The following is a 12,597-nucleotide window of genomic DNA, read 5'->3' on the forward strand; positions in this document are numbered from 1 at the left end:
GGAGACTAAGTTTTCTTTTTCCCCATACAAATTATGTGGAGAATTCACAGCCGGAGACTAAGTCCAACATCCGGGAATTCGTGTGCGCAAGCGCAGTTGCTGAAAATTGGTACTTTGTCATTTTTCAGAGAAGTCAATCCGCCATTTCTTCTGCCCGGAACAAAGACAAAATGAGCGAATCCACCGAAAAGGTGAACTCTTCCCCATCGGTAAGTATTGTACATTATTCTGACTAAATTTCGTGTGAATTACGTGGCCAAATGTTGAGGAATCTTACAAAATACGAGACCGGTCGGCTGCCTTATTTTTTTTGTCATTGGTTCTCTATGTCCGCTTATCATTGCACATGCATGCGAAGCGACACTGGCCGATGTCGACACTCCGAAGAGGGTATTTAATTCATTTTTTTAGACTTTATAGAATATAATTTCAGCAAAAGTAATTGTTAGAAATTTAAAACTGGCTTCACTTAAACTAACTATTTCTTCCTTTCCATTTTCTTTCTATTGTCAGGGTCAAAACTCGTCAAGTGCCGGCGATGGTAAGTAACCTATTTCCACCTTTATTTTTTGTTGTCTCAATGTTCGTGTGTGTGGCGTGAATCAGTGTGGCCGACATACGGAAATCAACCCATGCTGTTTCGCGGGGTGACTGCGATTTGAACACGGCCAATTTCGATTGATGTTCACAGTAATTTGGTGATGTTTTCTCTTTAGAAATACATTTTAAACAGTCATCTTATACTATAAATTATTTTAAAATTAGTATGAATAAATAACAGGTAGATTGGGACTACTGTGTGGGTAATTTAATATTTCCTCACCTTGTATTTTTTGAAGTGATCAGCTGTGTGGCAAGTGAACTGTGTGATCCTTTGTCACACATGCAATGCATGGGGTTGTCACATATATTGACTGGATTGGCTTGCAGGTGCTGAATTGTGCATCAAAGTTGACTTGGTTACATACAGTTTCAAGCCTTTTAAATTGTAGTTTGTAAGAAGGAATGATATTCATTTTTTAAGGGAAAATTCTGGTTTAATTTTTTCAATTAAATTTAAATTAAAAACATGTTGGTTGTTGCCAAGCTAAGCTAGTTATTTGCCAACTTTTTAAATTGAAAATTCCTTTTTTTTTTCTGAATTAATATAAAGCAAATTATACATTACAAAATGCATGTAATTTTGTTGCTAAGGGCGCACCATTAGATTTCCAGGGGGGGGGGGGGAAAGGGGAGTTTTTTTAAAAAAAAAAAAAAAATACAAAACAGGGAGCGAAAAAAAAAAAAAAAAAAAACTTTGCCCACTAGTGAGACGAAAAAAAAAAATTTTGCCTCACTGATGAGTAAAAAAAAAATTTCACCAACCCAACTTTGATATAAAATTGGATCGGTTGAGCCCATATTTATTGGTCGAGCTATGAGTTTTAAAATATTGGACGAGACATAGTCGAGTCCAATATTTTACAACTCATAGCGAGACCAATAAATATTGGGCGTAAAGCATCAATTTTATCATTATTATGTTTTGGATCCAATATTATCACAACTTGGATCCATCAAAACATAATAATGTATAAAAATATACATTAAAATTGAAAAAAAAAATAACTTCGCCCAAGGCGGCTTTAAAAAAAATTTGGTGCTCTTGGAGGCGAAAAAAAAAAAATTCCGCCGCCGAGAATCTAATGGTGCGTCCCTAATTATGTTGGGTTTTGTGCAGGCCTAAAAACCGTTCCCATGATTTAGGGGGACTGGGAGAAAAAAATTGGCTGATTTAGTTGTTGTGTTTTTTTTTTTTTTTTTATAGAAAAAGTGGACTATTTTTGGATTGGGGATGCATCCCCAACCCCAGTTATTTGTTTTTGTGTGGGTTTTTTTTGGGGGGTGTAAAGCTCCATAATAGTCGACAGGCCTGGCCCTAGCCCACATAAAAAAAATCTTGCATTATAAAAGATTGGCCAAGTGGCCAACAGAAAACGTAATCTTGCATTTCTCACCTTGAATCTTGTTCTTAGTGCTTTTATCCTTTAAATAAAAATTCCTTTAAAAAGGAACAGGGCGAACAAATGAGGAAGTGTCAAGATAAAGGTGTAGTAAGGAATCAAATTTGATTAAAAAAATGAATAGGTTCTTGTCAATTATTAAAGTTTAAGCTACTTAGAACATAATTTGCACTTGAATGAAAACATCCATTAGTTCATTCTGTTGAATGCCGATAGTGAGTCTCCCCATATTTCTACTTTTCATGTTGCTCGGTTATTCGATTAACGAAAGTATTTATACCTAAAAATAATTTCATGCTGACATCTACAAAATTTATTTATCAGTTGAACAAGTTCACCCTCTGCATAAAATTCTTTCATTTTGAACATGTTGAATGCCAATAATGTACCTCTCCATGCATTGTATTTCTACTTTTTATGTCACTCTGGTTATTAAAACTAGGCTAGTACTTTATTTTCCGTCTTAGAGATGTGGCGATCAACTATTAACTCAAAATCAAAATGAAAATAAAATCTTCTGAAAGTAATAAAATATCTATATTATAAAGAGTATACTATTAATGAAAAAGTTAGGCCTAAAACGAATTAGACCTATAACAAATCAAACTCAAATAATTTATTTTCAAATTACATACCTTAAAATCTTCTGAAAGACAAACGGTTTTGTCTCAGCCATTTATTAATTTCTAGAATATGCCGCAAATACCACCTTAAGATCTATGCATGACGACATCATAATTCATCTCTATTAGATTTTCAGTGTATAAGCAAGTAGAAGTAATATCATCACTACAATATGCCCCCAAAACAGAACTCCCCACCCCACATAATCGCAAATTGACACGACAGCTTCATTCCAATTCAAATTTAATATTTCATCCAAAAGCGGTCCTGTGATACACTTTCCCCAATCAAACACATTTGCATTTGATCATCTTCTACTCTTCCCTGAGTAGATCATTATAATATCAAATCTAAACACCATGCCATGGAATTCACCATATCACGTCCGAACTCACATGCACATTAGGCGCCCCATTCTTTTTTAAAGGAATTTTTATTTATTGTCATTGCATGTAGTAGGCCTATTTAATTATTTTACTGCTAGCAACATATGGCATTTATTGAACATTGACTTCAACGTATACAGCTGTATACCACCATACCAGGTTCAACCAAGTTAGCAGATAAAGGGCAACCAGTTATTGACTTTTCTCCTGGTAATTGGTCAATAAGCAAACACTCATGGTCTGCATGAGCAAATAAGTCCGGGCGATTTGTATTGCACAGGGCTCAGTGCTAAAGTAAATATATTTTCTCTTTATCACCAAGTTTCCCCATTTAAGGGATGGGGTATGAACGTTTGGACAGTACTTATTGTGGGACATTAGAGCACATCAGACATGTTGAATTGCATTCTGAATACGAAGAATGTCCTTCTGATATCAAATAATTTTGATTTTGATGTAGCTGGGATAAAAAACCGACGATCAATTGAAAATTTTGACCTTTCGTATTGAAGATATGGATCTCTTTCCCAAAACACAAAAAATTAGGTCATTTTGGGAAAAAATCCATATTTTCAATATGATAGGTAAAAATTTTTCAATTGATCGGCTTTTCCTCCCAGCTACATACACTTTAAGAATATGTCATTAGATTTATAACATTTACTTGAGGACTGTTATATATCAAAAATATGAAAATATCAAATTTTAATAATTTGTCATAAAATTTGTAGGCCTATTACATCGTGATTTCAAAAAATGAAAATTATTTGATATCAGAAAGACATTCTTCGTATTAGGAATACAATTCCATATGTCTGATATGTGCTCTCATGTCCCCCCCCCCCCAAAAAAAATACTATCGAAACGCCCATTCTGGATCCCTTAAGTACTCAAGGTTGTGTTTGTATAAATGATTCAGTTATATAAACAGCCTCGTGAAAAGGTCATGTTGACATAAATTAATTGACTGTGTGGTTCATGGGTTAAAGTATCATTATCAGATTCTATACGCTATAGTTAACAACAAGCACATGCAAGCAAGTATTTTGCCAGTATCAATAAAACTATAATGAGGCTATTATTATGTAGCCCAACTGTAATGTACAATCTGGCAATACCGCTCAGTCTTAGAGAAATGAGAAATATCTGTTGCAATTTTCTGATTTGCATAAAAGTAATGCTAGTTCATGGAAGTTGTAAAACAATTATTTCGTTTAATACAAACATATTCCTTGGTAAGACAACTTTATAGCACTGTTTGAATATCAACATGAAGTAGTAATGACAAATTTAAATGGACACTATCGCCTCTGTAGTTTCCTGATTACATAGACAGCACTGAATATTTCATTTTTATTCTGAAACGCCGTGAAGAAGTAAGTAGTACAAAACCCAGCGCAATATGGGTCGAAAATCGCTTCGCGATTTTCGCCCAAAAGACATTTCTACCAAGAAAGTCTATTTCTGTGCTGCATGTTTGCAGAATTTAACTACCATTAGGCCCTTCCCACTTGATTATTAGTTTCCTGTTTACCGCCCGCGTCCAAAATTGAAAATCTCAAAATAATTATTTTATTTTTATTTCTAATTTTCTCCTTTAAAATAACTTTCAACTACTTCTACTTGCCATTTTCTGACTTTAATAATATCAACAATAATGATGAATAAACAAAGAGTACAACTCTACCTTCACTTATTTATAAAATCAAATATTGTTGTGAAATAATTAAATGCCCGCTCATAGTCAAAACGAGTCAATAGTTGCTTGTAATAGTTCAAACTAAATAAAGAAAATAAAAAAGATAATTAATAATTAAAAGTCACCTCGTCCCTTTTTCAAAAATCTTTAACAGGAAACTAATAATCAAGTGCGAAGGGCCTTACAACTGAGGGCTGTGCAATATTTGTGTACCCCAAGGTGGTGAATTATAGGATTTTTTATAAGATTTTTTGGCAGGTTTAAAAGGGTGACAGGGATTTTTTTGCAGGTAGAGAGGGGGCCAAGTGATTTTTGGCACAGATGTTTTGGGCGGCACCATTTCTGTTTTACACCCTAAGGGAGTGTTCATACTTTATAGGTGGAGGGGTCTAAAAATATGGGGAGAGCAAAAAAAGTTTGGGCCCTAACTAAAAATGGAATTTAAAAAAATAAAGTTCTTAATTAGGGGGGGAAAATTTGAGGGTAAAAGACCGTGCAGTAAAATGTACGACAAGGCATGCACATTCCAAATTTGTTGTGCTCTTTGCGCACATGAATGTTCAATCGTGTACTCACAAGCTTCAAATCAACAAAATTTGCACACGTTACAATTTGGATGTAACACTATGAGTAATATGGAGGGGGTCAACAAAATTTTAGACCATAAAAAAGGGGGGATAAAAAAATCCACCCTTTTTAGGGGGATCATAAAAATTTTGGTGGCCAAGGTTCCAACTTTTACACCACCTACCCCCTCAATTTCAGACTATTTTAGCCCCAAATCAACCTGAATTTTGCTGTTTGAATGGGTGCGAGGCGCAGGAAATTTGTGAATTTTGCCCTATTTTGGTCAAGAAAGATGCATCTAGGCAATTTTGGGGCCCTGGCCCAGTGGCAAATCCAGCTCTGCTTTTAACATCTCTTTTATCAGCCCTTATTTAATTTTCGCTTTAGTGCTCGGGCCCCTGAACCCTCTGGGCCCATTGACTTTGTCCACCCTGTCCCCCCGCTTGCTACGCCCCTGATAATAATTGCACCACTCCTGAATAAGCTTTAGTTTAGTCTGATTTTCCACCCTGAGTTTACCACTCAGATCATTCAGGAGAGTACATATAATTGAACTTGTACAGGCAAAATTCTACCTGCACCGGTGCATGCATGCACCCGTCTAAATCGAGCTCTGATGGCTGCCCCTACCAAAAACCAAACTTGAGTACCCCCCCCCCCCCAGGAATGCCGCACACAAGCGCTTGGCCAGATCATTTAAGAAATTATAGATCTGCTCGGTTCCCCAGTAACTCGGAATGCTGCAGAGTGAAATGGCCCCTGACAGGGGCCATTTCACTCTGCAGCATTCTGAATTTATGTTCAAGGGGCACTTACCGTATTCGTTCCAATTGGCATTTTCAATTTGCCAAAGGGGTACCACTAGTGTTGAAGTGAAGTGACGGATAGACGTCGATACAGTGAAATAGCTGGGGGATAGAAGTCCTGTGTAAACTTGCAATACATTTTCTGCATCAGAAAAGCTACAAGAATGTCTCCGGACCCTTTTATAACGTACATAAATTTGTTTCTAATAAATGCCTGTTAGGAAAAAATTAGGTAAACCATATAAAAATAAGCACCCGTCCAAAATGATTTTGTTCAGCGCCCTGCCAGGGCACTTATTTGAATGAATATGGTAATTATAATATAAATAATGTAAAAATTATGAAAGATAAAATGAGGACTTTGCTTAAGGGGGTACTACACCCCTGGCCAATTTTGTGCCTATTTTTGCATTTTTCTAAAAAATTATAGCGCATTGGTGACAAGTAAGATATGTATATTATAGGGGCAAGGACTACAACTCCTGCACTGAAAATTCAGCAACTCAAGGCGAGTAGTTATTGATTTATTGATCAAATATTGGTTTTCCCTCATTTTTGACTGTAACTCCTCAAATGTTGTCTGTGCTGAAATAAAAATTTCCAGTGCAGTAGTTGTAGTCCTTGCCCCAATAATATACATATCTTACTTGTCACCAATGCAGTATCATTTTTGAGAAATATGCAAAATAGACACAAAATTGGGAAGGGGGGTGTAGTAGCCCCTTAAATATGCAGTGACCCATATGTTATGTAAGTTTGTGATCAATTATTAAGAATTTTCCTCCTTGTCTTATTTTGCAGTTGTTAAAAAACCCAAGCCAGATGTGAACCACAGTGGCTCCAACAGCACCCCGCACAAGAATCTCTCGTCAAGTCCAGTGAAGAAACCATCGTCAAACAGTCATCACTCTAATTCAGTCTCCAAATCAAATGGCACAAGTTCTAAGCCGAAAGATCCCAACGCAATCAAAAAATCTCACGATAGCAACAAACTAAAAGATGGTCAAAGGCCTAAAGATGGATCATCCAAGCCTAAAGTATCCAGCAATTCTTCAAGTTCAAAACCATCACATTCTTCCTCTTCCTCAAAACCAAAGGAAGGTTCGCATTCTTCATCGAAGCCAAAAGATGGGTCGCATTCATCTTCCTCAAAGCCTGGGTCACATTCATCTTCATCAAAGTCTGGGTCGCATTCATCTTCTAAACCTGGTTCCTCTTCATCCTCAAAACCGAAAGATGGGTCCCATTCTAGCTCCAAGCCCCATAGTTCCTCAAAACCAAAAGATGGATCTCACTCATCCTCTAAACCAAAGGATGGTTCCTCTTCATCATCCTCAAAACCCAGAGATGGGTCGCATTCTAGCTCCAAGCACAGTTCAAGTTCATCAAAGCCTAAAGATGGCTCACAGGGTACTCCAAAGGTCAAATCCAGTTCAGACATGAAGCACAAGGTCAGTAGCAGTGGCGACGGTTCCAAGGTGTCGCATCTCACAAAAGTAGCTCATCATCTTCGCACAAAGATGGCAGTTCCAAACCCAAAGATCCATCAGCAAAACCAAAGGATCCTTCTCAAAAACCAAAAGATTCCTCTGGCAAACCAAGAGATCCTTCCCAAAAGCCCCGAGATCCATCATTAAAGCCAAAAGATCCATCAAAACATTCATCCTCATCATCAAAACATAGCAGTAGCTCCTCTTCAAAGCATGGCAGTAGCAGCTCTTCAAAGCACAGCAGTAGTTCTTCAAAGGATAAGATCAAGAAAGAAGGTGATTCAAAGGACAAGATCAAGAAAGAAGGTGGAGAGAAGGTTAAAGTTAAAGCAGAACCAGGAAGTGATGTCAAGCATGAGAGCAGCAGTTCAAAAGTGAAATTGGAAACGATGAGGTATGTAAAACTGATGGGAAAAAGCGCTTAAGTTATAATTAAAAATTTTGTGAATATTTTGGCATGCCCATGATACTTTGTATTCCATTATAAGTTAGATAGGTGGATTAGTAGATACCATTACAAAAGATCTCCCAGAAAGAATTATGATTAGAATTGAATATTTGCTTTGTTATTGAGAATATGTTTATACGTTTTCAGTGACGTTTTGTATGAATCGGAGGAAACCATTGACACAAAACGTCACTTGGTGAAGTAGGTGACATACAGTATTAAGATCCACCAAAGCACAAGATTTTGTATAATTTTGCCTAATATTGTTTGTTTACATTTTGTTTTACAGCCCCAGTAAGATCAAAGAGGAGGCGGGTTCTGATGACTTTAAACCAAAGGTGAGGGGATGTGTTAATACCTAGCTCATGCTTCGTTGATACCAAGGCTCGCATATAATTTGTTTAGGCTGAACAAAATATTGATGTGTTTCCAGTCATCTGACCATCCCCTTCTCAATCCTGCCAACCAGTAGTGTAGCCAGGAATTTAGTGTGAGGGGGCAAAGTTTTGCTTCATTTTTTGGCTCCTGTTGCCAACCCAAAATATATTTTGAGTGCTGGAACAAAAATATTAGTAGGATTCTGGCTTCCGGACCTGCACAATAAAAGAGACCAAACTCAATATTGTTAGCTTTTGTAACATTGTAAAACTTATTTAAAGTTATTCTTTCCATTAATATGACATATTTGGCTGACTGACCGAATGTTCATTCCTGGAGCCATGTTATCAAAAACACATTTTTGTCCAACCTTATCAACTTGCCCAACGGTACATATGTATGTTGTTGTTTGTATCTGCATTCATTACCTAACTTCTGTTTCAGTATGTTGAGAAATTTACGATGTTGTTTGTTTTATTTTGAATGTGTAGAAGGAATCATTGGACAAGCCCATCAAAAAGCGTCCATTGGATGAAGACGATGATGATGATGATGAACCTCTGTCTTCCAGGTATGTCAAGAACTCTTCATTTCATCAAAAAGTAGACTAACAAGAAAAAACCTTCAAATATCAACAGCCTTGATGAACTTCTTCAATCATTGATCAAATTAGGCAATAGTTGCAAGTTGTTGATGGAAATGGAGCGCTAGAATTCCAACTAAACAACTTTCGCAATAAAGAAAATGGAGCCAGTTACAGTGTGCATGTGTAAACACTGAGGATCAGAAATATATTCTCGCCTCTTTCCCTTCAACCAGGGGTCTTGACAATCCCAAATGTAAAACAAGGAGGCTATTCTTTATTCCATGTGCCCAGATGGCCGATGTATCAATTATCCTCTTTGTCGCCGATCATCATACACAAAACAAAGACTGGGTATAGTGCAAGTGTAAGATACAGAATAATTATCAGATAATTCTGAAACTGGGTTATTCCTTCATGTAATTTTACACGAAATTAGGGTTAGTTTAGGGTTAGGATTAGGGTTAGGATTAGGGTTATGATTAGGATTAGGGTTAGGATTAGTTTACACGAAATAATTACATGAAGGATCGACCTGAAACTGACAAATGTTTTAAAACTGTTTTAACAGGTCAGACAAAGCTAAAAAACAGAAAGTTGAAGAAAGGAAGGTGAAGGAAGAAGGCAAGAAAAGGAAGAAGGAGCCAGAGGAGAGCGACGACGATGAACCATTGGTAAGAGCAATACTATCATCCAATCATAATAGGCGAGAATTATTTGGTTTTTGTTACTGCGTGAGTCAATAAAGCCTCAACTTATACCCGGGTAAATTCACAAAAGCGTGCATAGGTGCTACACCCAGATGTTATGAGTCTCGCCTATTACAAGCTGATTAGAGTATAGTAACATCCATCCGTGTCCTCTAAGCGTACTTGAATTCAGTTGACGCCGGTACAATATTCATACCTGGTGACATCGCTCATCTGAGCGTACAGTACATGTCAACTTATCAGCGCTTACGTGCAAACACGCTCACGCTATTTGTAGGGGGTTTTTTTAGCTCGCTGACGCAACCCTTATTGTCGACCCCGATGACAGTTTGGTTTATATTGTGTAGTTATTACTATGGTAATCTATATTTATAATTGTTGCAATCTGGTTCATAAAATTCCCATTTCAGGTAAAGAAGAAAAAACACAAAAAAGACAAGAAAGGCAAAGAAGAAGAAAAAGGCACAAAAGGCACGAAGAAGAAAAAGAAGAAAGGAGAGGAAGAAGAAGTTTGGAAATGGTAAGTTTTATGCACATAATATTTGTCTTCATTTTCACATTTTCTGGGTATTGGTTGATTGCAAAAATGGTTAGTGAAGACTTGGTTTCGCTAAGCGAATTATTAATGTAACGCTCTACTCTTACTTGATGCGGATGCGGGGGTGTTGACAGTATCGAATGTGTGCTCAAATCACTTATCATTTATCACAAATCATTTATTGGGCAAATATATTATAATGCTCGCGCATGATCAATGTTTTTCATAAACAGTCTGGAAAAGGTCTCAAAGAAAATATGAACACCAAATGTTTTGAACTAACTAATACAAATGTATACACACAAATAGCCATTGGAGGTGGTGGGCAGCCATTCATTACTTGAATTGTAATTGGATTGTGAAATGTTGTGTCTAATGCCCCTGACAGACTTTCTTGTCGCTGCGGCAAGCGGCATAACGTATCAGCCAATTCAAAGCCTTGATTGTGTCAGTTTGTCTGCATTGCTCATGCGTCATAAAAGTATGAAACCAGCATAAGATTTTATCAACTTGACACAACCAATAACAACTATCCTCTCTCTTTCTGATACAGGTGGGAGGAGGAGCCACTCCCAGAAGGTATTAAATATCGTTACCTGGAGCACAAAGGTCCTGTGTTTGCCCCACCGTATGAGCCACTGCCAAGCAGTGTCCATTTCAAATATGATGGTAGGTACATTTTGTAGCTCAGGTCTACTTAACTCAACCAAAGGCATACATTGGGCTATTCCAGTTGAAATCCACACTGCTCCTGTGGAAGATTCTGGAAATATCTTCCACAGGGGGAGAACAAATTTTAAATGGAATGAACACAGGCAACTGCATTTGAATTTCATACACCCTCTGAGATATATTCCAGTGGCGTAACTCCTATGGGCTCTGGGGGGCCGCGCCCCGGGCACCCGGGCTAAGGGGCACCCTGGCCAGGCCTGGATACACATGCATTTCGACACGAAAATACTTTGTTATAGGAACAAGTGGACACCTTTACCTACCATGGAGAGAATTAATCTTCATTTGGGTGCCCCCCTCAACACAAAATGTTCAAGGCTTCGCATGAAAGACCGAAATTCAACTTGATTATACCAAATTAGTGGTATTTAAGCCTGATATTTCATACACCAAGCAATTGTTTTAGGAAGAAGAGGTATTTTGTACTCTTGCTCCCGGGCGCCACAACCTCTAGCTACGTCACTGCAGCTAGTGATACAAAAGTAAAGCCATTGGAGAAGATGAAAACATTTTTTGTTAACATGAAGTTCATTGAAAGATAAAATTAATTTGATCGGAAACACTATTTTTTAAAACGTTATTCGGTAGGTATATATGGCTTTCAATCAATGGCATAGCAAGCTTTCTTGGTCGGGGGGGGGGTAATATTTGAGGGCAAAAACGAAAGCAATTTTGCGCTTGCATAATTTTGACCCGGTTTTCAGAGGGAATTATACATATACCGGTTTTCTTAGAGAGAGTATGTACATTTAAGTATTTGATCTTCCCAAAAAGGCTTTATTGAGACAATGTGCGGGCGTAGCGAGCAAAATGTTTGTATTTTACGCTATTTGGGCCCATGATCTGGGTGGAAAGGGCTTATACTTTGATCAGCTCCTAATCGGCGGGCCTTATAACATCGCGGATTAATATCAAAATATTTTACTTTGAGAATTGTTTTGTCACACCTCTCCAGAAGCATCACAAATTACTAATGCAAGTCCTATACTTTATCTGCTTTCTTTAACATTAACACACAAAATATAGGCCGGACAGGTCAAATAATGGCTCTCTTAACGTGGGTCTACTTTTGGCGTAGTAGTAAAAGCCTAACAAGTCCCGCCTATTACGAGCTGATCAAAGTATAATAGGGACATTGTGCTGTGAGCAGCGCCAAGTAAATCTTTTGTATTTTGCACTATTTTGGCCCATGGATGAATTTTGGTGGAAAACGGGCTTCTTGCATGATGCAGTCATGTCTACAGTAGAATTCATCTCGACCTTTGCAGGACTTAAACCCCATTAAAAGCTATTAAACCAAGATAACACTCATTGAAACAGCTCAACTGATTAAATCGGATCTTCTCTGGTTGTGCACAAGTGTCTGTTTTACATGTGCGATATCGCAATAAAGCTGGTATTATAGCTTCAGTTGGGTAACCGATTATAAAGGAAACGAAAGGAAACAATGGTATGTGTACCTTTGTTCACGAAATGAGACAATGGCGTGCCTTTTGTAAACCAGCATTCTTGAAAATGAGCAACATAATGATTGTTGACTTAACACGGTTTGGAAATAATTTCTTCATATTTTTGGTGTTATCTGTCGCTTACATATCCTTCCTAAAACACAAAAGTGCGACCTCTCCAAACA

The 12,597-nt window shown here is 37.4% G+C and overlaps 2 protein-coding genes across 2 annotated transcripts in view; both read left to right on the top strand.

Annotated features, from left to right (window-relative positions):
* The first annotated feature begins 82 nt into the window (after positions 1-82).
* Positions 83-7,852, top strand: LOC140136141 (uncharacterized). Its single transcript, XM_072157847.1, has 3 exons — positions 83-209; positions 514-541; positions 6,887-7,852. Exons 1-3 carry the CDS (start codon positions 171-173, stop codon positions 7,720-7,722), a joined length of 903 nt encoding a protein of 300 aa, XP_072013948.1. The 5' UTR covers positions 83-170; the 3' UTR covers positions 7,723-7,852.
* The window catches only part of LOC140136133 (DNA topoisomerase I, mitochondrial-like), a 25,835-nt gene continuing 21,072 nt past the window's right edge, over positions 7,835-12,597 (top strand). Inside the window, exons 1-6 of the mRNA XM_072157839.1 lie at positions 7,835-7,969; positions 8,313-8,361; positions 8,893-8,972; positions 9,556-9,658; positions 10,105-10,214; positions 10,786-10,901. Of these exons, the coding sequence (XP_072013940.1) occupies positions 7,965-7,969; positions 8,313-8,361; positions 8,893-8,972; positions 9,556-9,658; positions 10,105-10,214; positions 10,786-10,901 (463 nt within the window). The 5' untranslated portion in view covers positions 7,835-7,964. The remainder of the gene's footprint in view (positions 7,970-8,312; positions 8,362-8,892; positions 8,973-9,555; positions 9,659-10,104; positions 10,215-10,785; positions 10,902-12,597) is intronic.

The sequence above is a fragment of the Amphiura filiformis genome, chromosome 16, assembly GCF_039555335.1.
Source record: "Amphiura filiformis chromosome 16, Afil_fr2py, whole genome shotgun sequence".
Classification (NCBI taxonomy): Eukaryota; Metazoa; Echinodermata; class Ophiuroidea; order Amphilepidida; family Amphiuridae; genus Amphiura; species Amphiura filiformis.